At 50.6% G+C, this 26,730-nt stretch overlaps 2 protein-coding genes across 2 annotated transcripts in view; both read right to left on the bottom strand.

The window, feature by feature from the left end:
• Positions 1-15,867, bottom strand: part of LOC144676589 (antigen WC1.1-like) — a 52,168-nt gene extending 36,301 nt beyond the window's left edge. Inside the window, exons 1-4 of the mRNA XM_078536973.1 lie at positions 15,456-15,867; positions 14,582-14,896; positions 12,151-12,456; positions 3,393-3,698 (exon numbers count right to left, since the gene is read on the bottom strand). Coding sequence (XP_078393099.1) covers positions 3,393-3,698; positions 12,151-12,456; positions 14,582-14,896; positions 15,456-15,867 — 1,339 coding nt within the window. The remainder of the gene's footprint in view (positions 1-3,392; positions 3,699-12,150; positions 12,457-14,581; positions 14,897-15,455) is intronic.
• Positions 15,868-20,239: 4,372 nt separating this feature from the next.
• On the bottom strand, positions 20,240-26,273 carry LOC144676590 (scavenger receptor cysteine-rich type 1 protein M130-like). Its single transcript, XM_078536974.1, has 2 exons — positions 25,972-26,273; positions 20,240-20,754 (listed from the first exon to the last, which is right to left on the bottom strand). Exons 1-2 carry the CDS (start codon positions 26,225-26,227, stop codon positions 20,384-20,386), a joined length of 627 nt encoding a protein of 208 aa, XP_078393100.1. The 5' UTR covers positions 26,228-26,273; the 3' UTR covers positions 20,240-20,383.
• Positions 26,274-26,730: the final 457 nt, after the last annotated feature.

Below are 26,730 nucleotides of genomic sequence, written 5' to 3' on the forward strand. Positions count from 1 at the left end.
GCATTCCCACACAGTACGTGGGACTGGACAGTGAGGCAATGCGTTTAATTGCCTGCCAATGCAATTCTGCCCAAGCTGACTTTTTACTTACCATAATGCTCAGCGGAGACAATCGTCAATGAGGAACAGTCAAAATTGTCATGCAAGACTCATTATTTGATGAACGCGCACTGTCAGAAACTTGATGCGGGCAATCTGCTAGCCTCAAGTCAAATTAACAAGGTGGATGCTGCGGAGGTGGCAGAGAGTGGCAGCAGTGTACCAACAGCTGGTCCTTGTATCATTCAATCGTGGGATGTGGGCATTGCTGGCAAGGTGCAGCATTAACTGCCCATCTCTAATTGACCCTGGAGAGGCTGGTGGCCAACTGTCTTCTAGAACCGCTGCAGTCCGCGTAGTGTGGGTACACCCGCACAATCCACATGGTGCAGGTTCCAGGGAGTGTAGAGCCAACCATATTGCTGAGTGTCTGGAGTCATAGGTAGGTTAGACCACATAAAGAACAGAAGATTTATTTCCCTAAAGAGGATTGGTGAACTAGATGGATTTCCCCCCCACCGGTCATTAATAAGACATGAAGTTCCTGATTTTTAAAAATTTATTCACGAGATGTGGGTTTCTCTGGCTGGGCCAGTATTCATTGCCCATCGCTCGATGCCCTTAAGAAGGTGGTGGGTGAGCTGCCTTCTTGAACCACTGCAGTCCCTGTGGTGTAGGTACACCCACAGCGCTGTTAGGGAGGGAGTTCCAGGATTTTGTCCATGTGGTGTAGGTAAACCCACAGTGCTGTTAGGGAGTTCCAGGATTTTGTCCATGTGGTGTAGGTACACCCACAGTGCTGTTAGGGAGGGAGTTCCAGGATTTTGTCCATGTGGTGTAGGTACACCCACAGTGCTGTTACAGAGGGAGTTCCAGGGTTTTGTCCCTGTGGTGTAGGTACACCCACAGCGCTGTTAGGGAGGGAGTTCCAGGATTTTGTCCATGTGGTGTAGGTACACCCACAGTGCTGTTAGGGAGGGAGTTCCAGGATTTTGTCCCTGTGGTGTAGGTACACCCACAGCGCTGTTAGGGAGGGAGTTCCAGGATTTTGTCCCTGTGGTGTAGGCACACCCACAGCGCTGTTAGGGAGGGAGTTCCAGGATTTTGTCCCCTGTGGTGTAGGTACCCCCACAGTGCTGTTAGGGAGGGAGTTCCAGGATTTTGACCCAGTGACAGTGAAGGAACGGCCGATATATTTCCAAGTCAGGATGTTGAGTGAATTGGTGTGGAATTTCCTGGTGTAGGTGTTCACATCTATCTGCTGTTCTTGTCTTTATAGGTGGTAGTGATTGTGGGTTTGGAAGGTGCTGCCTAAGGAGCCTTGGTGAGTTGCTGCAGTGCAACTTGTAGATGGTACACACACTGCTGCTACTGTGAATGTGTGGCCAATAAAGCAGGCTGATTTTTCCAGGACAATGTCCAGCTTCTCGAGTGTTGTGGGAGCTGCACTCATCCAGGCAATTGGGGAGTATTCCATCACCCTCCTGACTTGTTCCTTGTAGATGGTGGACAGGCTTTGGGGAGTCAGGGGGTGAGTTACTCACCACCGGGTTCCTAGCATCTGACCTGCTCTTGTAGCTACAGTCTTTATATGGCTGGTCCCAGTTCAGTTTCTGGTCAGTGGGAACTCCAAGGATGTTGATAATGGGGGGCGCCATTGAACATCAAGGGGCGATGGTTGGGTTCTCTCTTGTTGGAGATGGTCACTGTGTGTCACAAATGTCACTTGCCTTGTCAGCCCAAGCCTGGATACTGTTCAGGTCTTGCTGCATTTGGACATGGGCTGCTTCAGTATCTGAGGAGTCGCGAATGGTGCTGAACATTGTGCAACCATCAGCGAACATTCCCCACTTCTGACCTTACGATGGAAGGAAGGTCATTGATGGAGCAGCTGAAGGTTGTTGGGCCTAGGACACTGCCCTTAGGGACTCCTGCAGCTGAGATAACAGACCTCCAACCACCACAACCATCTTCCTTTGTGCTTGCTATGACTCCAACCAGCGGAGAGTTTTGCCCGTGATTCCTATTGACTCCAGTTTTGCTAGGGCTCCTTGATGCCACACTTGGTCAAATGCTGCCTTGATGTCAAGGGCGGTCACCCTCACCTCACCTCAGGAGTTCAGTTCCTATGCTTGAACCAAGGCTGTAACGAGGTCAGGAGCTGAGCGGCCCTGGCAGAACCCAAACTGGGCATCAGTGAGCAGGTTATTGCTAAGCAAGTGCTACTTGATAGCCCCTTCCATTGCTTCACTGATAATCGAGGGTAGACCAATGGTGTGGTAATTGGCTAGGTTGGATTTACCCTGCTTTTGGTACACAGGGCAACTTTCCCACTCGGCCAGGTAGATGCCAGTGATTTTGATCGAATTCAGATTCCACCACCCACCAACTGAGGTGGGATTCGATCCCAGGGCCCCAGGTTTCCAATTCAGTGACATTCTCACTTCGGCACCGTCACTCACTCCGAGTTCCTGCCCCCAGGCTTGGCCTGCGTGGTGCAGTGCATGCTCCTTGACAGCCGCAGTAAATGCAAACTTCAGGGATCCAACTAATGTTTGATGAGGGTTTCGAATTAACCCTCGGAACCAACTTTTAAAGGGCCATTTCCAAATGGCAGGGCAGAGACCGAGATCTCCCATGGGGTCCCTCTTGCACCCACTAAAGATGTTTTCTTTGTCCTCTTTATAGTGTGTTTATTTTTCTGAATTGTATCATTGCAAAGATAAACACTGAACAAAGTGATATTTTTTTCTCCAAAGTGTCAGTCCGTATCTTGTTCTCAAGTATTTTTTTTTTCATTTCAGACAGTGCTGACCTTCAATCTGCTATTAACACCTACTCTAGACCAGCACTGTCCTTCATTCAGCTCTTTACACATTCTGCTATTTCGCTTTCAGACAGTGCTGACCTTTAATCTGCTATTAACACCTACTCAGGACCAGCTCTGTCCTTCATTCAGCTCTTTACACATTCTGCTATTTCGCTTTCAGACAGTGCTGACCTTCATTCTGCTATTAACACCTACACTGGACCAGCTCTGTCCTTCATTCAGCTCTTTACACATTCTGCTATTTCGCTTTCAGACAGGGCTGACCGTTATTCTGCTATTAACATCCACTCCGGACCAAAAGCTTTAGCCTTTCCTGCTCTCATTACCGCTCTCTTTGCCCCGTGCTCGGTGCCAGCTTTAACATTCAATCTACCCTGGGCCTCTAACCTATCCCCGGCCTTCTCTTTTGCTCCACCTGCCACTCCCCCCTTTCTCTACGTGTTCTTATTTCCCTTCAGGGGGAGGAGCCGAAACTCTTCAGCCAGCCCGTCATCTGAGCCCTGAAAGGGTTGACCAGCCTTACCTGTCACGGTCACTTTGACACGCTCACTCTCCGAGGAGTTGTACAGTTTTCCCGACCTCTTGAGCTGGTAGAGGCAGAGGTAATACCCGTTGTCGGCGTAGGTGAGGTTGGCGATGGAGAAGGTCATCGAGAATCCTGCCGTTGGCACGGCCTGGTAGGCCACGGGGGTCTCCCCGTCGACCTTGAGCAGCAGGAAGATGGCCCCGCTGAAGATGGAGGAGGCGGTGCACCTGATGCTCACGTACTCGCCGATGGAATACTTGCCAGATGTGCGGAACAGCTGGATGTGCGGCTTGGTCGGCTGGTCTGAAGGCGAAAAACGAGACGGGGAGGGGGGTGGGGGAGGGAGATTGGATGAAACAAGGAGGCGGCGAAAATCAGGTCACCGTGGGAATGAGACGCCAGAGAACGAGGTTGTTCAGGCCCTCCCTATCTTTCAACGGGCCGAGGCACGTGGCTGAGGTGTGACCACTTTCGCTGCAGCTGTGCAGGTTCTCTGTTTCCTTCCACATTTCCCAATTGAATTGGGAACGGGGAGAAGGCAGCACTGCAGCGTTGTCGTCGGACCCACAATCCGGAGGCCCGGGTTAATACCCTGGGGTCATGGGTGCAAACAACTGGCGCAATGTCCAACTGGGGGCTGCCTCTGCCTCGACCCCCGTGGTCCCCCCACCCACCGTCTCACCACCCCCACCGCCCCCCACCACCCGCCGTCTTACACATCGTTTTTGTTCAATTTTTGTTTCACGACAGGAGTACAAATAGGAGATCGCTGGGGCACTGGGTTGAGTGGGAGGAGAGCGGTGAGCCCGAACAGGTCGGTTTCCAGTGGCCTTGCTCACTCTCCTTAACGGTACTGGATAAAGGAGGAGGAGAAGGGCTTCAACTGCCTGGAGAGAGGCTTGCGGGGTTGGGGGGTGGGGGAGAGGCGTGGAGGTGAGGGGAAGCCAGTCATAAAATGTAAAGGGAAGACCTGAGGTCCATTTTGGTTTTGATTCCCAGCAGGAAACGCCTGATATGAATTTCGCCAGCTTTTCATTTAACCCAAAAGCAATGCAACCGAAATTCAGGGAAAATGCATAATAGGCATAATTGCTCATTGACACAATCGACCATGTGTAAACTAACATCAATTCACATTCTCCGACTTCTGTGCACCAGGACTGCTATTCCGCTGCACTGAATGTTAGGGAAGTGAATGTCAGGTATAATTGGAGGCTTTAACATACATTTCACATTACCACAATTCTTCCCTCTCCCAGGTAAATGCAAAACAGTAGCCAGGTAAAGAGGGCAGTATTTAATGATTTTTTTTTCATTCGTTCATAGGATGTGGGCGCTGCTCGATAGACCAGTATTTATTGCCTATCCCTAATTGCCCCTTGAGAAGGTGTTCGCCAGCTGATTTCTTAAACCGCTGCAGTCCATGTGGTGTAGGTACACCCACAGTTAGGGGTGGGAGGGAGTTCCAGCGACAGTGAAGGAACGGCCGATACATTTCCAGGTCAGGACGGTGAGTGGCTCAGAGGGGGAACTTCCAGGTGGTGGTGTTCCCATTTCTTTGATGCCCTTGTCCTTCTAGGTAGTAGCGGCCGTGGGTTTGGAAGATGCTGTCGAAGGAGCCTTGGCGAGTTGCTGCAGTGCATCTTGTAGATGGTACACACACTGCTGCCACTGTGCGTCGGTGGTGGAGGGAGTGAATGTTTGTGGATGGGGTGCCAATCAAGCGGGGCTGCTTTGTCCTGGATGGTGTCGAGCTTCTCGAGTGTTGTGGGAGCTGCACTCATCCAGGCAAGTGGAGAGTATTCCATCACACTCCTGACTTGTGCCTTGTAGATGGCGAATAGGCTTTGTGGCATCAGGAGGTGAGTTACTCTCTGCAGGATTCCTAGCCTCTGACCTGCTCTTGTAGCCATTGCATTTATATGGCTGGTCCAGTTCAGTTTCTGGTCAATGGTAACCATCAGGATGTTGATAGTGGTAGTTCAGTAATGCCATTGAATGTCAAGGGGCGATGGTTGGATTCTCTCTTGTTGGAGATGGTCATTGCCTGGCACTTGTGTGGCGCGAATATTACTTGCCACTTGTCAGCCCAAGCCTGGATATTGTCCAGGTCTTGCTGCATTTGGACATGGACTGCTTCAGTATCTGAGGAGTCGCGAATGGTGCTGAACAATGTGCAATCATCAGCGAACATCCCCACTTCTCACCTTATGATGGAAGGAAGGTCATTGATGAAGCAGCTGAAGGTGGTTGGGCCGAGGACACTACCCTGAGGAACTCCTGCAGTGATGTCCCAGAGCTGAGATGACTGACCTCCAACAACCACAACCATCTTCCTTTGTGCTAGCTATGACTAACCAGAGGAGAGTTTTCCCCCTGAGTCCCATTGACTCCACTTTTGCCAAGGCTCCTTGATGCCACACTCTGTCAAATGCGGCCTGGATATCAAAGACAGACATCCTCACCTCACCTAGGGAGGTCAGATCTTTTGTCCATGTTTGGACCAAGGCTGCAATGAAATCAGGAGCTGAGTGGCCCTGGCAGAACCCAAACTGGGCGTCAGTGAGCAGGGTCTTGCTAAGCAAGTGTTGCTTGATAGCACTGTTGATAATCCCTTCCATTACTTTATTGATGATGGAGGGTAGGCTGATGGGACGGTAATTGGCAGGGTTGGAATTGTCCTGCTTTTTGTGTACAGGACATACCCGGGCAATTTTACACATAGCTCTGTGGATGCCAGCATTGTAATTGTTCTGGAACAGCTTGGCTAGGGGCGCGGCAAGTTCTGGAGCACAAGTCTTCAGAACTATTGCCGGAATATTGTCAGGGCCCACAGCCTTTGCAGTATCCAGTGCCTTCAGCTGTTTCTTGATATCACATGAAGTGAATCAAATTGGTTGAATACTGGCATCCGTGATGCTGGGGACCTCCGGAGGAGGCTGAGATGGATCATCCACTCAACACTTCTGGTTGCAGATTGTAGCAAATGCTTCATCTATATCTTTGTGTGGGCTCCTCCATCATTGAGGATGGGGATATTTGTGGAGCCTCCTCCTCCAATGAGTTGTTTAATTGTCCATCACCATTCATGACTGGATGTGGCAGGACTGCAGAGCTTAAATCTGATCTGTTGGTTATGGGGGTCACTTAGTTTTGTCTGTCACTTGCTGCTTATGCTGTTTGGCATGCAAGTAGTCCTGTTTTATAGCTTCACCAGGTTGACATCTCATTTTTAGGTGTGCCTGGTGCTGCTCCTGGCCTGCCCTCCTGCACTCTTCATTGAATCAGGGTTGATCCCCTGGCTTGATGGTAACGGTAGAGTGGGGGATATGCCGGGCCATGAGGTTACAGATTATCTTTGAGTACAATTCTGCTGCTGCTGATGGCCCACAGCGCCTCATGGATGCCCAGTCTTGAGTTGATGGTCCTGTTTACGAAATCTATCCCATTCAGCACGGTGGTAGTGCCACACAACACGATGGAGGGTGTCCCCAATGTGAAGACGGGACTTTGTCTCCGCAACGACTGTGTGGTGGTCACTCCTGCCCATACTGTCATGGACAGATGCATCTGCGGCAGGCAGGTTGGTGAGGATGAGGTCAAGTATGTTTTCCCCTCTTGTTGGTTCCCTCACCACCTGCCGCAGACCCGGTCTAGCTGTTATGTCATTTAGGACTCGGCCAGCTTGGTCAGTAGCTGTGCTACCGAGCCACTCTTGGTGTTAGACATTGAAGTCCCCCACCCAGAGGACATTCTGCACCCTTGCCACCCTCAGTGCTTCCTCCAAGTGGTGTTCAACATGGAGAGGAGCACTGATTCATCAGCTGATGGAGGGCGGTACGTGGTCATCAGCAGGAGGTTTCCTTGCCCATGTTTGACCTGATGGTGAGACTTCATAGGGTCCGGAGTTAATCTTCAGGACTCCCAGGGCAACTCCCATCCGACTGTATACCACTGTGTCGCCACCTCTGCTGGGTCGGTTCTGCTGGTGGGACAGGACATACCCAGGGACACTGACGGTAGGGTCTGGGACGTTATCTGTCAGATCTGATTCCATGAGTTTGGTTAGGCCACGCTGCTGCTTGAGTTATCTGTGAGACAGCTCTCCCAATTTTGGCACTAGCTTGCTGGTGTTAGTAAGGAAGACTTTTGCAGGGTCGACATTGCTGAGATTTCCGTTGTCATTTCTGGTGCCTAGATCGATGCTGGGTAGCCTGTCAAGGCCGTATTGAATGAACGGCATGACACTAGGAAGTTCACAGGAACAAAGGGACCTTGGCGTGTGTGTCCATAGGTCTCTGAAGGCGGAGGGGCATGTTAGTGGGGTGGTGAAAAAGGCATATGGGACACTTGCCTTTATCAATCGAGGCATAGATTACAAAAGTAGGGAGGTCATGTTGGAGTTGTATAGAGCCTCGGTGAGGCCACAGCTGGAGTACTGTGTGCAGTTCTGGTCGCCACATTATAGGAAGGATGTGATTGCACTGGAGGGGGTGCAGAGGAGATTCACCAGGATGTTGCCTGGGATGAAACGTTTAAGTGATGAAGAGGGGTTGGATAGACTTGGGTTGTTTTCGTTGGAGCAGAGAAGACTGAGGGGCGACCTGATCGAGGTGTACAAGATTATGAGGGGCATGGACAGGGTGGATAGGGAGCAGCTGTTCCCCTTAGTTGAAGGGTCAGTCACCAGGGGGCATAAGTTCAAGGTGAGGGGCAGGAGGTTTAGGGGGGATGTGAGGAAAAACTTTTTTGACCCAGAGGGTGGTGAGGGTCTGGAATGCGCTGCCTGGGAGGGTGGTGGAGGCGGGTTAGCCTCACATCCTTTAAAAAGTACCTGGATGAGCACTTGGCACCTCATAACATTCAAGGCTATGGGGCCAAGTGCTGGTAAATGGGATTAGGTAGGTAGGTCAGGTGTTTCTCACGTGTCGGTGCAGACTCGATGGGCCGAAGGGCCTCTTCTGCACTCTGTGTGATTCTGATCCTGTCCAGTTTTGTTCCCTTGTCACAACTGAATGGCTTGTTGGCCATTTTAGAGTCAACCACATTGCTGTGGTCCTGTAGTTACATATAGGGCAGATTCCCTTCCCTGGAGGGCATTAGTGAACCATCTGGGCTTTTACAACAATGGTTTCATGGTCATCATTAGACTTTTAATTCCAGATTATCGTCGAATTCAAATGCCACTATTTGCCATGGCGGGATTGGAACACGGGACCCTAAAGCATTACCCCCGGGTTCTGGGTCATTAGTCCAGCGACAAAGCCACTACACCATCACCTCCCCTCACGCTATTAGGATGGAGTTACAGCATTTTAACCCCAGCGACAGTGAAGGAACGGCCGACATATTTCCAAGTCAGGATGGTGAGTGGCTTGGAGGGGAACTTCCAGGTGGTGGTGTTCCCATGTGTCTGCTGCCCTTGTCCTTCTAGACGGTAGTGGTCATGGGTTTGGAAGGTGCTGTCTAAGGAGCCTTGGTGAGTTGCTGCAGTGCATCTTGTAGATGGTACACATACTGCTGCTACTGTCCGTCGGTGGTGGGAGGGAGTGGATGTTTGTGGATGGGGTGCCGATCAAGCGGGGCTGCTTTGTCCTGGACAGTGTCGAGCTTCTTGAGTGTTGTGGGAGCTGCACTCATCCAGGCAAGTGGAGAGTATTCCATCACACTCCTGACTTGTGCCTTGTAGATGGTGGACAGGCTTTGGGGAGTCAGGAGGTGAGTGACTCACTGCAGAATTCCAAGCCTCTGGCCTGTTCTTGTATCCACAGTATTTATATGGCTGGTCCAGCTCTGGTTCTGGTCAATGGTAACCCCCAGGATGTTGATATGTGTTTGTTTGTGTGTCTGTCAATGTGTCTGTATGTGTGTCTCTGTGTGAGAATGTGCGGGTGTGTGTGTGTATATATATGTGTGCCTGTGCACGTGTGTTTCTGTGAGTGTGTGTAATTGTGCTTTTGTGTGTGTTAGTGAAAGTGTGTGTGTGTGAGTTTGTGTGTGAGATTGTGTGTGTGTGTGAGATTGTGTGCATACGTGCATGTGTGTGTGTGTGTGTGTGTGTGTGAGCGCCTTTGTCTCTGTGTGTGTGTTTTTGTGTGTGAGAGAGAGAGAGAAAGTGTGCATATTTACATGTGTGCGTGTCTGTCCATCTGCATGTGTGTGTGTGTCCGTGTGTGCATATGTGTGTCTGTGTGTTTATGTGTGTCTGCGTTTCTGTGATTGTGTGCCTGTGAGTAAGTGTGTGTCTATGTATGTATGTGCGTGTCTATGTGTGTGTGTCTGAGTGAGTGTGTGCCTATGTATGTATGTGCGTGTGTGTATGTGTGTGTCTATGTATGTATGTGTGTGCCTGTGTGTGTGTGTCTGAGTGAGTGTGTGCCTATGTATGTATGTGCGTGTGTCTGAGTGAGTGTGTGCCTATGTATGTATGTGCGTGTCTGTATGTGTCTGAATGTGTCTATGTATGTGTGTATCTGCGTGTCTGTGTGTCCATGTGTGACTGAGTGAGTGTGTGTCTACTTGTGTGTGTGTGTGTGTGTGCGCGCCTGAGTGAGTGTGTGTCTGTGCCTGAGTGAGTGTGTCTATGTGTGTGTGTGCGTGTATGTGTGTGTGTGCCTGAGTGAGTGTGTGTCTATGTATGTGTGTGTGTGTGTGTGTGTGTGTGTGTGAGTGTGCGCCTGAGTGAGTGTGTGTCTATGTATGTGTGTATGTGTGTGTATGTGTGTGTGTGCCTGAGTGTGTGTCTATGTATGCGTGTGCGTGTCTGTGTGTGTGTGCCTGAGTGAGTGTGTGTCTATGTATATGTGCGTGTGTGTGTGTCTGAGTGTGTGTGTGTGTGTGTGCCTGAGTGTGTGTCTATGTTATGTGTGTGTGTGTCAGAGTGTGTGTGTGTGCCTGAGTGAGTGTCTATGTGTGTGTGTGTGTCTGAGTGAGTGTGTGTCTATGTATATGTGTGTGTGTGTGTGTGTCTGAGTGTGTGTGTGTGCCTGAGTGAGTGTCTATGTACGTGTGTGTGTGTCTGTGTGTGTGTCTGAGTGAGTGTGTGTCTATGTATATGTGCGTGTGTGTGTCTGAGTGTGTGTATGTGTGCCTGAGTGTGTGTCTATGTATGTGTGTGCGTGTCTATGTATGTGTGTTTGTGCCTGAGTGAGTGTGTGTCTATGTATGTGTCTGCGTGTGTGCCTGAGCGTGTGTCTATGTATGTGTGTGTGCCTGAGTGAGTGTATGTCTATGTATGTGTGTGTGTGCCTGAGTGAGTGTGTGTCTATGTATGTGTGTGCGTGTGTGCCTGAGTGTGTGTCTATGTATGTGTGTGTGCCTGAGTGAGTGTATGTCTATGTATGTGTGTGCGTGTGTGCCTGAGTGTGTGTCTATGTATGTGTGTGTGTGTGTGTGTGTGTGCCTGGGTGAGTGTGTGTCTATGTATGTGTGTGCATGTGTGCCTGAGTGTGTGTCTATGTATGTGTGTGTGTGTGTGTGCCTGAGTGAGTGTATGTCTATGTATGTGTGTGCGTGTGTGCCTGAGTGTGTGTCTATGTATGTGTGTGCGTGTGTGCCTGAGTGTGTGTCTATGTATGTGTGTGTGCCTGAGTGAGTGTATGTCTATGTACGTGTGTGCGTGTGTGCCTGAGTGTGTGTCTATGTATGTGTGTGTGTGTGTGTGTGTGTGTGTGTGCCTGGGTGAGTGTGTGTCTATGTATGTGTGTGCGTGTGTGCCTGAGTGTGTGTCTATGTATGTGTGTGTGTGCCTGAGTGAGTGTGTGTCTATGTATGTGTGTGCGTGTGTGCCTGAGTGTGTGTCTATGTATGTGTGTGTGCCTGAGTGACTGTGTGTCTATGTATGTGTGTGCGTGTGTGCCTGAGTGAGTGTGTGTGTATGTGTGTGTGTGTGCCTGAGTGTGTGTCTATGTATGTGTGTGTGCGTGTCTGTGTGTGTGTCTATGTATGTGTGTGTGTGTGCCTGAGTGAGTGTGTGTCTATGTGTGTGTGTGTGCGTGTCTGTGTGTGTGTGTGTGTGTGTGTGTGCCTGAGTGAGTGTGTTTGTATGTGTGTGTGTGTGTGCGTGTGTGTGCCTGAGTGAGTGTGTGTGTATGTGTGTGTGTGTGTGCGTGTGTGTGCGTGTCTGTGTGTGTGCCTGAGTGAGTGTGTGTCTATGTGTGTGTGTGTGTGTGTGCCTGAGTGAGTGTGTGTCTATGTGTATGTGTGTGTGTGTGTGCCTGAGTGAGTGTGTGTCTATGTGTGTGTGTGTGTGTGTGCCTGAGTGAGTGTGTGTCTATGTATGTGTGTGCGTGTGTGCCTGAGTGAGTGTGTGTCTATGTATGTGTGTGCGTGTGTGCCTGAGTGAGTGTGTGTCTATGTATGTGTGTGCGTGTGTGCCTGAGTGAGTGTGTGTGTGTGCCTGAGTGAGTGAGTGTGTGTCTGTGTGTGTGTGTGTGTGTGCCTGAGTGAGTGAGTGTGTGTCTGTGTGTGTGTGTGTGTGTGTGTGTGCGTGTCTGTGTGTGTGAGTACGTTTCTGGGATAGGCATTCACAAGTGCCGCCACTTCCCGAATCTAACCCAACCGGCGTCATTCCAAATCGGCCGCTGTCGCCCGTGGTCCACCCCAACCTAAACCTGGTCCCCTCGAGCTGACCGGAGCACGGATTCAGGCGCTGCTGTCAATGGCGGGCGCCCCGTCTCCGCGCCACGGCCCAGGCCCAGGCGGCAATCCCAGCCCCGGGGCGACTCCCGGCTCGACCCCCGACGTGGCCACTTACCGATCACCGTGACCCTGGCCCTGTCGCTCAGGGTGGAATTGTAGCGCTGACCCCGCCTCTCCAGCTGGTACATGCAGGTGTAAAAGCCGCTCTGGCTCAGGTTGACGTTCCGGACCACGAAGGTGACGTTCGAGTACTCGGCTTCCGCCTCCAGGGAGCTGGTGTAGGAGGCCTCGCCGACCTTCTGCAGGTAGAAGGAGGCCCCGAGGTGGTAACTGGGCGAGGCACATTGGATTCGGAGGGACTCCCCTTGTGCGAATATACTGGAGGTCCTTAACACGGCGATTTCTGGGCTTTGAAGCTGCTCTGGGTCAAAAGAAAACATCGTGAATAAAACATTTGCCCCCAAAGCCCTCAGGTCACAGGGGTCGACAAATGTGGAAGATCCTGAGGGGACCTGACAGGGCAGACGCTGAGAGGAGGTTTCTCCCCCTCATGGGAGAGGAGGCACTCGGTAAACACAAAGGGTCGCCCATTTAGGGCGGAGATTGTTTTCTCGATCTTTCACGGGACGCGGGCTTCGCTGGCCGGGCCCAGCATTTCTATTGCCCGTCCCTGGTTGCCCCTTGAGAAGGTGGTGGGTGAGCTGCCTTCTTGAACCAGTCCGCGTGGTGTAGGTACACCCACAGCGCTGTTAGGGAGGGAGTTCCAGGATTTTGTCCCCTGTGGTGTAGGTACACCCACAGCGCTGTTAGGGAGGGAGTTCCAGGATTTTGTCCCCTGTGGTGTAGGTACACCCACAGTGCTGTTAGGGAGGGAGATCCAGGATTTTGTCCTGTGTGGTGTAGGTACACCCACAGTGCTGTTAGGGAGGGAGTTCCAGGATTTTGTCCTGTGTGGTGTAGGTACACCCACAGTGCTGTTAGGGAGGGAGTTCCAGGATTTTGTCCTGTGTGGTGTAGGTACACCCACAGTGCTGTTAGGGAGGGAGTTCCAGGATTTTGACCCATCGACAGTGAAGGAACGGCCGATATATTTCCAAGTCAGGATGGTGAGTGGCTCGGAGGGGAACTTCCAGGTGGTGGTGTTCCCCATGTACTGAACCATGTGAAAAGGGATCACTGACATTGAACCGAAGTGTTGTCAAGCAACAGATACAGAAAATGCTGGAGAAACTCAGCAGGTCTGGCAACATATGTGGAGAGAGAAACAGAGTTAACATTTTCAGTCAGCATGACTCATCTTCAGAGCTAAGTAGAAGTAGAAATGTGATGGGTTTTACACTATTTAAGAGGAGATACTGCAAAATAGAATTCGGGGATAGGTGGGGGCTAAGGAGAGAGTGACAATGATGCCATATTTGCAATAGGGAGTGTTAAAGGCTAAAGGAGATGCTGATAGTGGAATAAAGGTAAGATCGCAGAATGTGTCAAGAGCAGATTAACACATTACATTAACACTATTAAGACATTCTGCCTCCTTACCTTTATGCCACTCATTGCAACAAACTAATGTCAATAACTCTGCAATTTTCTGATTGGAATGATAAGCCATGCTATATATATATATCTCAAGGCATCCAGTAATAAATGGCACTGACCCATGTCCTTGGTCCTCTGACCGATTTTAGTCCAATTAGATAGGGTCTTCACTCAGGTCTGCATCTGCCCTCCAGCAGATTTGTGGGAGTGCTGAGTTGTTTGGTATAATTGTACTGGAACCGTTGGGTCCCTCAGGATGACAGCACATCTGTGTCCGTGCCACACCCTCAACCAACGTTCATTAGGGGAAGAAGACCAGTGTCATTCTTGCTTGGTCTTCATGACTTATACATGACTCCAGATCCACATGAAGATGGTTGAATTTAACTGCCCCTCAGAAATGGCCCTGGAAACCACCCAGTTAACCTTTTTCAGGTCACATAAGGGATGGATGATAAATGGTGGCATTGCCAGTAATGCCCACACCCTGAGAACGAATGAAACAAAAGGCACCAGCCTCCCTCCTATATCTGATGTAAGTGGCCAATATTCGTGTGTGGACTTGAACAGTGAATTTTAACACATGATCCAAACTCAATAGCGTTAGCATAACCTGTTAACCTGCTGTTGCCACATTCTGCTTTCTCGCCTTCACGCCGCTATCCGCACCTTCTTTAGTCTTTAACGCCCTCTTTCTATTGCGCCCTTGACATCTTTATCGATCTATCATGAGCGCCCACCTATCCCTGACCTTCTATCTCTCTCCACTTGCCACAGAGCGTGAAATCCATCACATTTCTACTTCTCTCTGGCTACGAAGGAGATTCACACCGACTCAAAACGTTAACTCCGTCTCTCCCGCCAGCGGAGATTTTTTTAAAAATTATTTCCCAGCCTTTTCCGTTTTTAGTTCAGGTTTTCCCAGCGTCCGCAGGATCCGGGCCCCCACTTCCTTGGCCTTGTCGGCACTTCCCATTCAACAGAAGGACATCGTCCGGCCAAATCCTTACCTGAACAGATCACGCCCGCGTCATTATTCTGGCGACAGGTCCGGGGCATGATGACCTGCGACGGGCAGGACCACAGGAACTTCTCCGTCCCATTGCAGCGGACGTTCTCCAGCAGGATCGGCCCTGCCCCTTCTCCGAAGTGGCCGCCGGGAGTGGCCGATTGGCCAAACCCGCAGCCCACCTGGTGGCACACCACCTGGGCGTCGACAATGTCCCACCCGAAATCGCAGATGGTTCCCCAGGTGCCATTGTAGAAAGCTTCGACTCTACCGGAGCAGGAGGTGGGTCCATCCACGAGCCGAAGTTTAGCATTTTCTGTCGAGTGGGGAAAACAAACACAGCAACATTGACGATCCAAACACACACGATAAAAAGAGTCATCGGAGGGTCTATACCATTCGGCATGTTCCATAGCCCATTGCAGACAACTCCAAGGATGGGAAACGAATTATATTTCTTTAAAAAGCATTTATTCGGTTCAACGGATTAGCTCGCTGTTTACGTGGCACCTGTACCTGCGAATTGGGAGCACTAGTGGGCCAGGCAAACAACGCTAGACGAACTAAGTGACAGCCATTCACTGACTCATTCCTCGGGCGTCGCCTTGACCAATCAGGATCAAGCTGCCTGGTTTAAATTTCAAGCAACACTCGACAGTTAACTGTCAGTCACCAACACTGGGGCGCCCTCCACGGCAACGCCTCTCTACCAATCAGAGCCCACGTGCCAACCAATCGGCACACTCTTCACATGCGGTACGAATTGTTGTTTCCCCTCTCCCCCCACCCCCGCACTTGTAATGCGAAGTGTCCTGATGAGTGCAAAGGTGCAAAGATTCGACGTGTCTCTCTTTTCACCTGAAAGCCAGCCTTACCTACGACTGCGATCTCCACCAATGCGCTGTCCTCGGACGCAAAGACCAGCTCCGCCACCTCCAACTGGTAGTTGCACCAGTAGGTCCCCTCGTGGCTCTTGTTAATGTGCTCGAGATCGAACTTCACGTTGCCCTGACTGGAGGAGATCACGCCCGTTAAGACTGGCGTCTCTTCGCCCATTTTGTATAGGGCCATCTGCGCACCCTTGTACAGGGAAGACGCCCCACACACAAACTTGATGGTGTCTTCCTTGAAGAATAGACCATTTCCAGATACTGTCAACGTCGGCGGAGGTGGCTGAGCTGTGGCGACAGAAAACAAGACTTGGTTTCTTCTAAAAGACTTGCTTTTGACCACTGAAGGCCTTCCTTGCCACACTGGAGGACAGTCCTCCATTTGCCAATCGGACATTCTGCGCGTTCTGCGTGAACGAACTCGACTGGTCAGACCACATTTGGAATATTGTGAGCAATTCTGGGCCCCCGTCTCTCAGGGAAGGATGTGCTGGCCCTGGAGAGGGTCCCAGAGGAGGTTCACGAGAACGATCCCAGGAATGAAAGGCTTAAACTATGAGGAACGTTTGAGGACTCTGGGTCTATACTCGATTGAGTTTAGAAGGATGAGGGGGGGGATCTGATTGAAACTTACAGAATACTGAAAGACCTGGATAGAGTGGACGTGGGGAAGATGCTTCCATGAGTAGGAGAGACTAGGACCCGAGGGCACAGCCTCAGAGTAAAGGGAAGACCTTTTAGAACAGAGATGAGGAGAAACTTCTTTAGCCAGAGCGTGGGTGAATCTATGGAATTCATTGCCACAGAAGGCTGTGGAGGCCAGGTCATTGAGTGTATTTAAGAGCGAGATAGATAGGTTCTTGATTGGTAAGGGGATCAAAGGTTACAGGGAGAAGGCGGGAGAATGGGGTTGAGAAACTTATCAGCCATGATTGAATGGCGGAGCAGACTCAATGGGCCGAATGGCCTAATTTCTGCTCCTATGTCTTATGGTCTCTTATGGTGCCAAGCAACTGAACCCAGGCCGATGGTGGCCTTCTGCTCCACTCACTAGTCATGCAACCAATTGAGTTAAGCGATGTAGGAGGCAGGTAAGCTTTGGGGAAGAGTCAGGAGGTGAGTTACTCGCTGCACAATTCCCAGCCTCTGACCTGCTCTTGTAGACACAGGGACAGAGGGACACAGGGACAGGGGTGGGCCATTCAGCCCATCGAGCCTTCTCCGCCATTGAATTGGCTCCTGGCAGGTCATCGACCTCTCCGCCACTTTCCCGCGATACCTCCATACCCCTTGACGTCACTGGTCCCCAGAAACCCATCGACTTCTCTCTCGAAACTCACTGACTGAGTTTCCACAGCCCTCTGGGGTAGAGAATTCCAAAGAATCACCCTGTGCTAGCTGCCAGCATCATCCAATGCAGAGGGACGTTACTGCAAGGTGTCCAAGAGGTCTTAGATGGGAAAATTGCACCATTTCCCGGCCGTGCAAGTGACAAAATGGCGCCTCAGTTTTCTAGCCCCAAACCCCCGTGCTGATCTCCATCAAAACTTGGACAACATTCAGGCTTGGGCTGACCAGTGGCAAGTAACCTTCAGGCCGCCCAAGTGCCAGGCAATGGCCATCTCCAACAAGAGCGAATCTAACCATCTCCCCTTGGCATTCAATACCATTACCATCGCTGAGTTACCAACTATCAACATCCTGGGGGTGAGGGTGGTTACCATTGACCAGAAACTGAGCTGAACCCCACCCCCACATAAATCCTGCACAATGGAGGTACACCAGATTAATCACTGGGGTGTTGGGATTTCTTATGAGGAGAGACTGGGGGGGGACAGGGTCTGTATTCCCTGGAGTTCCGAAGGATGAGGGGTAGCCTCACTCAAACCTAGGAAAATCTTACAGGGCGTGACAGGGTGGATGAAGGTTGGATGCACAATTTGGCTGGTGAGCCTAGAACTGGGGGGGACCGAATGTCAGGGTAATGGGCTGGGGTGAGGAAGGATTTCTTCACTCAGATGGGGTGGGGGGTGAATCTTTGGGATTCCCAGCCAAGAGGGTTGTGGAAGCTCAATCATTGGCCACGATCAAGAGTGAACATCTGGAGACTAATGACATCGATGCTTATGAAGATAGTGTGGGAAAGTGGCGGAGAGGTAGATGATCAGCCATGAGATAATCCAATGATGGACATAAGACCTAGGAGCAGAAATTAGGCCAATCGGCCCATCGAGTCTGCTCCGCCATTCAATCATGGCTGATAGGTTTCTCAACCCCATTCTCCCGCCTTCTCCCCGTAACTTTGATCCCCTTACCAATCAAGAACCTATCTATCTCGCTCTTAAATACACTCAATGACCTGGCCTCCACAGCCTTCTGTGGCAATGAATTCCATAGATTCACCCACACTCTAGCGAAAGAAGTTTCTCCTCATCTCTGTTCTAAAAGGTCTTCCCTTTACTCTGAGGCTGTGTCCTCGGGTCCTGGTCTCTCCTGCTAATGGAAACATCTTCCCCACGTCCACTCTATCCAGGCCTTTCAGTATTCTGCAATTTTCAATCAGATCCCCCCTCATCCTTCTAAACTCCATCGAGTATAGACCCAGAATCCTCAAACATTCCTCACATGTTAAGCCTTTCATTCCTGGGATCATTCTCGTGAACCTCCTCTGGACCCTCTGCAGGGCCAGCACATCGCAGGAACAGGCTCGATGGGCTGAATAGCCCACTCCTGTTCCTGCATCCCTATGTCCCTGTGCCTACAAGAGCAGGTCAGAGGCTGGGAATTCTGCGGCGAGTAACTCCTCTCCTGACTCCCCAAAGCCTGCCTACCCTCCACATTGCTTAGCTCAACTAGTCACATGACTAGTGAGATGACCATTAGGCCCCCAACTGCCTGGGTTCAATTGCTTGGAACGGTCTAGGTAGTTCATGTAGGGTTGACTCCTTAGCTTCTCCCATGCTTAAATTGGGTTGGGGGGGTGGTGGAGGGAGGTGGGGGTTGAGGATCAGTCTGTATAACCCATGTCCCTTGCACATTAGCCTGAGGCCCCTGTATCACGGGTCCACTGATATTATCACTATGCCGCCATCTCAGGCCGATAAATGGCAGATGGAATTTAACCCTGAAAAGTGTGAGGTGATACACTTTGGAAGGAGTAATTTGACAAAGAAGTATTCAATGAACGGCATGACACTAGGAAGTTCTGAGGAACAAAGGGACCTTGGCGTGTGTGTCCATAGATCTCTGAAGGCAGAGGGATATGTTAGTGGGGTGGTGAAAAAAGAATATGCAGCACTTGCCTTTATCAATCGAGGCATAGATTACAAAAGTAGGGAGGTCATGTTGGAGTTGTATAGAACCTCGGTGAGGCCACAGCTGGAGTACTGTGTGCAGTTCTGGTCGCCACATTATAGGAAGGATGTGATTGCACTGGAGGATGTGCAGAGGAGATTCACCAGGATGTTGCCTGGGATGAAACATTTAAGTTATGAAGAGAGGTTGGATAGACTTGGGTTGTTTTCGTTGGAGCAGAGAAGACTGAGGGGCGACCTGATCGAGGTGTACAAGATTATGAAGGGCATGGACGGGTGGATAGGGAGCAGCTGTTCCCCTTAGTTGAAGGGTCAGTCACAAGGGGACACAAGTTCAAGTTGAGGGGCAGGAGGTTTAGGGGGGGGATGTGAGGAAAAACATTTTTACCCAGAGGGTGGTAAGGGTCTGGAATGCGCTGCCTGGGAGGGTGGTGGAGGCGGGTTAGCCTCACATCCTTTAAAAAGTACCTGGATGAGCACTTGGCATGTCATAAACATTCAAGGCTATGGGGCCAAGTGCTGGTCAATGGGATTAGGGAGGTAGGTCAGCTGTTTCTCACGTGTCGGTGCAGACTCGATGGGCCGAAGGGCCTCTTCTGCACTGTGTGTGTGATTCTGTGATCCTCCGATCTCTCCGGGACTTGCTCATTCTCTCCACGCATATTGCCGATCGTCTGTCTCCCTCTCTAACCCCGGAGAGATACTTCCATGTCTCCCTCGTAGATATTGACCAATTCCCATTGCCTGAAAACTGACCGATCCCCACCCCCAACCCCCAAGACCCCAGCTTTATGTTCAAGGGGTGAATCAAGGGTGGACCCCAGGAGACGGTTTCGCGCACACACAAAACAACCCGAGCTGGGGCGGGGTGGGGGGGAGCATTCGGCCTATCAAGACCGTCCCAGCGTTGAGCAGACCTGCACCCCACCCCCCAACTTTTTCGCATTTTCGTTCATGGGGTGCGGCTGTCGCTGGCCGGGTTTAGCGCTTTGTTGCCCATCCCTCGCAGGACCTTGAGAAGGTGCTGGTGAGTTGCCTTCTGGAGCCTCTGCAGGGGCATGGGTACACACCCTCAGCGCAGTGAGGGAGGGAGGGAAGTCCAGGGTCTGGACCCAGAGGCAGCGAAGGGGACGGCCGATATCGTTCGAGGGCGAGTGACTTGGAAGGGGAACCGGACCTCACTCCCACCCCCACCCCCAGCACATCCACCACTCCATTCGCCCGCCCAGATTGTACATTCCGCACCATCGCTAGTGACTAGCGGCCCAGCACGCTTAAAGGGCAAGTGTAGACACTCGCGCACAGGAACTTGTGTAAAATAACACTGCTTACGTATGTACATAAGCATCTGCAGTGGTTGACTATGACTGTGGATATAAAATGATGCTGGGTGGATGGATGCAATGACTCCTGGACTCCAGTTTTGCTGAAATATATTCTGTAAGTTTTTTTTTTGTAGAATTCGCATTATGGGCAACTTTTGAGGGAATTTTAATTTCCAATGCATTACATGGTTCCTGAGGTCTGTTGGCAGTGTCGGAACTAAGCAGGCATCGCTGGGAGTGTTATGTGTATGTGTGTGCATGTGCTCGATTCATTTTAATACTGGGAGCAGGAAAAGGCAAAAACGACCCTGTACGCGCGGGCATTACCAGAGCACGTGGCAGTAGCCCCGTTCAATCGATCGCAGCTGATCCCGCTGATCCAGGCTCTCGCCGGACAGACCCACAGGTGGGCCTCGGCGCCGCTGCACTGGACCATGCTCAGCCAGATGGGTTTCTGGATGTCGGCGAACTGCGACGGGTCCATTTGCCCCTTGGCAAAACCGCAGCCAAGCTGCCTGCAGACCACCTGCACGTCCGTGATGCCCCAGAATTCGCCGCACACCGAACCCCAGGTTGCGTTGTAGTACACCTGAACGGTGCCCGAGCAGTCGTTCTCTCCGTTGACTAAGCGGAGTGCCACGTCATCTGCAAGAGAGGAAACACGTTAGCCCGGCCAGTTGGAAATTAGCCCTCTGGGGAGATGGTGGTGTAACGGTAACATCACTGGGCTAGTAATCCCAAAGTCCCAGGCTAGTGGTCTGGTGGACGTGAGTTCACCAGCAGCCAGTGGGGATTGATACTCAACTAATAAATCTGCAATTCTAAAGCTGGCCTCGTTGCTGTTAACCGTCTATCAGCAATTGTTGCAAAATCCTAATAGCCTTTAGGGAAGGACATGCGCTTTGGGTTTGGCCTACATGTGACTCCTACAGTATGGTTGCTTGAAATGTTCAAGGGATGGGCAGCTCTGACTGAGATGAATCCAAAATCTGCCCCTATTTCGCCTTATCCCTAGTACAGAAGTTGGGTGGGGTGGAAAACACGAGTTATACTGCAACTAGAGTGCTGGAGACAGTTCTGGTCACTACATGACAGGAAGTACGGTGCAAGTAAGGGGACTGAGGAAGGGAATTGGCATGTTGGTCTTTATCACAAGAGGATTCGAGTCGCAATTGCAGATGTTTTGCTGCATTTGTGCAGAGACACAATTGTGTCTTGGCTTTACCACACCTGGAGTATTGCCTAGAGCTTTGGCTTCCTTATCATCGAGTTATGCAGCACAGAAGCAGGCCCTTCAGCCCATCATGTCCATGCCAGCCATCATGCACCTAACTATTCTAACCCCATTTTTCCAGCACCTGCTACGGCTTTTCAAGCGCTCATCTCAACACTTCTTATGAAGGATGCAATTGCCATCGAGGGAGTGCGGCCGAGGGGCCACCGGACGAATTCCTGGGATGGCGGGATTGCCTCGTAAGGAGAGATTGAGGAGTCGGCGCATGTGCTCCATAGGGTTTAGAAGAGCGAGAGGTGTTCTCATTGAGGGACCCAACATTCTTACAGGGATCAAGGGGGGAGCTCAGGACATATTGATAAAGATGTCATGGACGCAACGCAAAGGGAGTGTTAAAGGCTAAAGAAGGTGCTGATAGCGCGTAAAGGTAAGATAGCAGAATGCGGTAATAGCAGTTCAACACGCTATACTAACACACTTAACACATTCAATGATGCAGGAAGGATGATTCCCTCTTTGCTAGGGAGGGCGGGTGTCTAGAACCAGGGGACACAGTCTCAGAACAAGGGGTTGGCCGTTAGGATTGAGATGTAGGTGAATTTCTTCACTCGGCGGGGGTGGTAAGCCATTGGAATTCTCTACCCCAGAGGGCTGAGGAAGCTCAGTCATCGAGTATGTTCAAGGCAGAGGTTGATAGATGTCCAGGTACCAATGACATCAATGGATATGGGATTAATGCGGGGCAATTGTGTTCAGGTAGATGATCAGCCCTGACCTAGTTGAATGGCAGAACAAGCTCAAGGGGCAGAATGGCCTCCTCCTGCCCCTATTACCTATGCGACCCATATTTGCTTTCAATTGCTTTATCAACACAATGGACCACCTTCAAAGGTATGTGAATTTGACCAGCAAGGTGTATCCTCCCACCAGGCGCTCAGCCTCGTACAATTCATCATATATTGTCTTCCTGTGTTAGTCCCTCCCAACCGCAGCACCGAACACGTCTCCAAATTCGATCCCATCTTCCATCCATCTGCTCAATTCACCCTTCATCATCAAGAAGGCAAGAACTGGAAACAGAGCAGGCCATTCGGTCCATCGAGCCGACTTCATGGCTGATCCGCTTGTGGCCTTAACTCCGTTTTCCTGCCTGCCCCCCACACACCACCACACCCCCCGCCCTCCACCCCCCCCACCCACCCCCCAATGATGCTTGACTCTCTTGCCATCCAAAAATCTGGTCTAACTCAGCGTTGGATATATTCAGTCAACCAGCCTCCTGTGCCCTCTGGGGAAGAGAATTCCAGAGACTAACTGAGAGAAGCAATTCCTCCTCACCTCCGTCTTAAATGGGAGACCCGTTAATGTTAAACCGTGCCCCCTGCTTCTCGACACCCTCGCGGGAGGCAAAAACCTCCCGGTGTCTACCTTGTCAATGCCCCCGCAGGATACCATATGCGTCAAACAGATCACCTCTCATTCTTCTAAAACCCAATGAGTATAGGCCCAACGTGCTCCACCTTTCCTCATAAGACAACCCTTTCATCCCAGAAAGCAGCCTAGTGAAAATTCTCTGCACTGCTCCCAATGTAAGTATACCCGTCCTCAGGCAAGGAGACCAAGGCTGTACACAATACTCCAGGTGTGGTCTCACCAACGCCCTGTACTGTTATACCAAAACTTCCCGACATTTATATCTCATTCCCCCTTGCAATAAAGGGCAAGTAACATTTGTGCCACATCAGTGCCAGGCAATGACCATCACCAACAAGAGAGAATCTAACCATCGCCCCTTGACATTCAATGACGTGACCATCGCCGAATCCCCAACCCTCAACGTCTACGAGATGTGCTGCAGGAACCCACCAAGGCTCCTGAGGCAGCAGCTTCCAATCCCAACGGAAGGACAAGGGCAACAGACACATGGGGAGCACCACCACCTGGAAGTCCCCCTCCAAGCCACTCACCATCCTGACTTGGATATATAATCAGCCGTTCCTTCACTGCCGCTGGGTCAAAATCCTGGAACTCCGCCTCTGACAGCGGTGTGAGCAATTCGGTCAATAACTGCTGGCCTTCCCGTTGACTTCCTATCTGCTATAGCTGCATGCTAACCTTGTGTGATTCACGGACTAGGAAACCAAGTTCCCTCTGTACAGTAGCATTCTGCGACCTCTCTCTATTTTGGTAATGTTTTGCTTCTCCATTCTGCTTCTAAAATGGACAACCTCACTTTGTACTCCGTTTGCCAATGTCTTGCCCACTCACCTAACCCTCGCAGACTTTTCGTTTCAGTCTGTTTTTAACCTCAGCAGCTTTGGCTGCAATACAGTCAGTCCCTCCATCCAAGTCATTCATATCGATTGTAAATAGCTGAGGCCCCAGCAACGATCCCTGCGGTGCTCCACGAGTTATGGTTTGACAACCAGAAAATGGTCCATTTGTCCGGACTCCCTTGTTTCCTGTTAGTCAGCCAATCTCCTATCCATGCTAATATATCACCCTCTGCCCCCATGGTCTTTTACATTGCGCTCTTTATCAGGCACATTATCAAAATCCAAGGTCACCACATCTACTGGTTCCCCTTTACCGCCCCTGTTTGTTACATCCTTAAAGTGCTCCAATTCGTTTTTCAAAAACTATCTCCCTTTCGCAAAATCTTGTTGATTCTCCCGGATTGCATTATGATTATCTAAAGGCGTGCCTACTCAGTCATGGATTTCGCATTTCCCCAGCTGTTAAGACTAACTGGCCTGCAGTTCCCTGCTCTCAGCCTCCCTCCTTTCCGTATTAGTTGTGTTACAAATAGCCGTTTGGCGATACAGAACTTGAACATGTTGCTGAAAATAAAGACATGTTATCCATTCTTTACATCTCGCACTCCTCAGGGCAAATGTCCTGTTGGGCGCAAGATGAAATGTTTCAACAGAATATATTTTCTCAGCAAGTCTCACACTTTCGGCTTTCCAATCCGCTGGGGACTTACCAGAATCTAGGTGGAGCTTTGCAAGATTGCAACCAATCCAGCCACTATCTCTGCAGTCATTCCCTTTAGGACCCTAGGGTGTGGTCCACCAGGTCCAGGAGCCTTGCCCTCCTGAAGTCTGCAACTATGCTAATGACTATCCGGGGATAAAGGTTAAACGGAGATCCATGGGAAATCAGAAGAACGAGGGGAGATCTTATTGAAACATGGAAGGTCTTGAGGGAATTGGAGCGAGCGGATACTGGGAGAATATTTCCTTTCATCTGGGAAACTAGAACGAGGGAACATGTTTCAAGAACACTAGGGTCTCTCTGTCAATTACAGAGAAAAGGGGGTGTTGTTTCCTCTCTCTGAGAGAAAGTAGAGTTCTCTTCCACAGGAGGTAGTGGAGGCTGGGCGTCAACATTTATTCAAGGCTGAGTTACATCGTTTTTTATGATGCGAGGGGGTCAAACATTAACGGGGGTGGGGTGGGGGGGAAGACAGGAAAGTGGGAAATGACCAGTTGAACCATGATCTTTTGAGTGGTGTTGCAGGTTCAAAGGACTTACTCCTGCCTCCTAGGCCATATGTCCCTATGCTCACGCTTTCTAATGCCCCCCTCCTCAGTCTCTTCACTCCCGCTGATGCCAAGGCAGCCGAATATTAATATTGGGGCACTATATCGAACAATCTAACATACATGTTCCACGTATTGGACAGTACTTACTGCAGCCAATTCGGTATGAAGGTGTTTTTGCAACTGCATGAAATGGCTGAACTGCTGCCATCATTTCTATCACGATGATTGTCATCGAAACCCATCTGCTTTACTCATACCTTTAGGGAAGGAAACCTGCTGTCCTTACCTGCTCTGTCCTGCGTCTGATTCCTCAGGTACGGAGGCAGTCCATGTCCAAATGCAGCAGGACCTGGACCAATATCCGGACTTGTGCTGACAAGTGGCAAGTAGCACTCGCGCCACACAAGTGCCATCTCCAACACCAGAAAGTGCAGCCCATCGCCCCTGAACTTTCAATGGCACTACCATCGCTGAATCCCCCACCAACAACCTCCTGGGGGGGTTACCATTGACCAGAAACTGAACTGGGACCAGCCATATGAATACTGTGGCTACAAGAGCAGCTTAGAGGCTGGGAATCCTGCGGAGAGTCACTCACCCACTGACTCCCCCAAAGCCTGTCCACCATCCACAAGGAACAACTCAGGAGTGTGATGGAATACTCCCCACTTGCCTGAACGAGTGCAGCTCCCACAACACTCAAGAAGCTCGACACCGTCCAGGACAAAGCAGTCCCGCTTGATCGGCACCTCATCCACAAACATTCACTCCCTCCACCACCGACGCACAGTAGCAGCAGCGTGTGTACCATCTACAAGATGCACTGCAGGAACTCACCAAGGCTCCTTCCACAGCACCTTCCAAACCCATGACCTCTACCACCTAGAAGGACAAGGGCAGCAGACACACGGGGAACACCACCACCTGGAAGTTCCCCTCCGAGCCCCTCACCATCCCGACTTGGAAATATATCGGCCGTTCCCTTCACTGTCGCAGAGTCAAGATCCTGGAAAACCCCTGACCCAGCCAGAGACGCCCGCCTGGAATAAAGAGCAGCCGGTGGTGCTCAGCGCTACTCACCGATCACCGTAAGGTATATGGGGTCACTGCGGGAGGAGTTGAAGTGCTTTCCAACGATGTCTGCCTGGTACGAGCAGGAGTAGTTGCCTTGGTCCTCTTTCGTGATGTGGTGAAGTTTGAAGTGGGAGCGGACCAGGCGCGAGGAAGCAATAGTCGTGCTGATGAAGTTCTGGTCGTTGTCCTTGTACAGGTAGAACTTGGCTCCCGAGAAGTAGTTGGGTGCCTCGCACAGGATCTCAACGGACTGTCCTTTCATTAACCTGCTGGAATCCCCGCTCACACTGATATCCGGCGTCACGAGGTAATCTGTACCAGGAATCAGATGGGGAAAAGCATTATTCCGGTAAAAACACGTGGGATAAGCAGCCGAAAAAACGGGGCATTGTCAGAGATCCAAAATCTAGACAGATAGGTAGACAGATGGATAGACAGATAAATTGACAGGTGGATAGACAGATGGATAGACAGATGGATAGACAGATAAATAGACAGATAAATAGACAGATGGATAGACAGATGGATAGACAGATGGATAGACAGATGGATAGACAGATGGATAGACAGATGGATAGACAGATGGATAGACAGATAAATAGACAGATAAATAGACAGATGGATAGACAGATGGATAGACAGATGGATAGACAGATGGATAGACAGATAGATAGACAGATGGATAGACAGATGGATAGACAGATGGATAGACAGATGGATAGACAGATAGATAGACAGATGGATAGACAGATGGATAGAGAGATG

This window comes from Cetorhinus maximus, unplaced genomic scaffold (assembly GCF_964194155.1).
Source record: "Cetorhinus maximus unplaced genomic scaffold, sCetMax3.hap1.1 HAP1_SCAFFOLD_1717, whole genome shotgun sequence".
Taxonomy (NCBI): Eukaryota; Metazoa; Chordata; class Chondrichthyes; order Lamniformes; family Cetorhinidae; genus Cetorhinus; species Cetorhinus maximus.

Excerpts from the sequence above, each read along its gene's own strand:
- LOC144676590 (XM_078536974.1), bottom strand. The coding sequence starts at position 26,227 with ATGAAAGGACAGTCCGTTGAGATCCTGTGCGAGGCACCCAACTACTTC. Across the intron at positions 20,755-25,971 it reads CATATACCTTACGGTGATCG|ATGACGTGGCACTCCGCTTA; the intron begins GTGAGTAGCGCT and ends CCTCTCTTGCAG.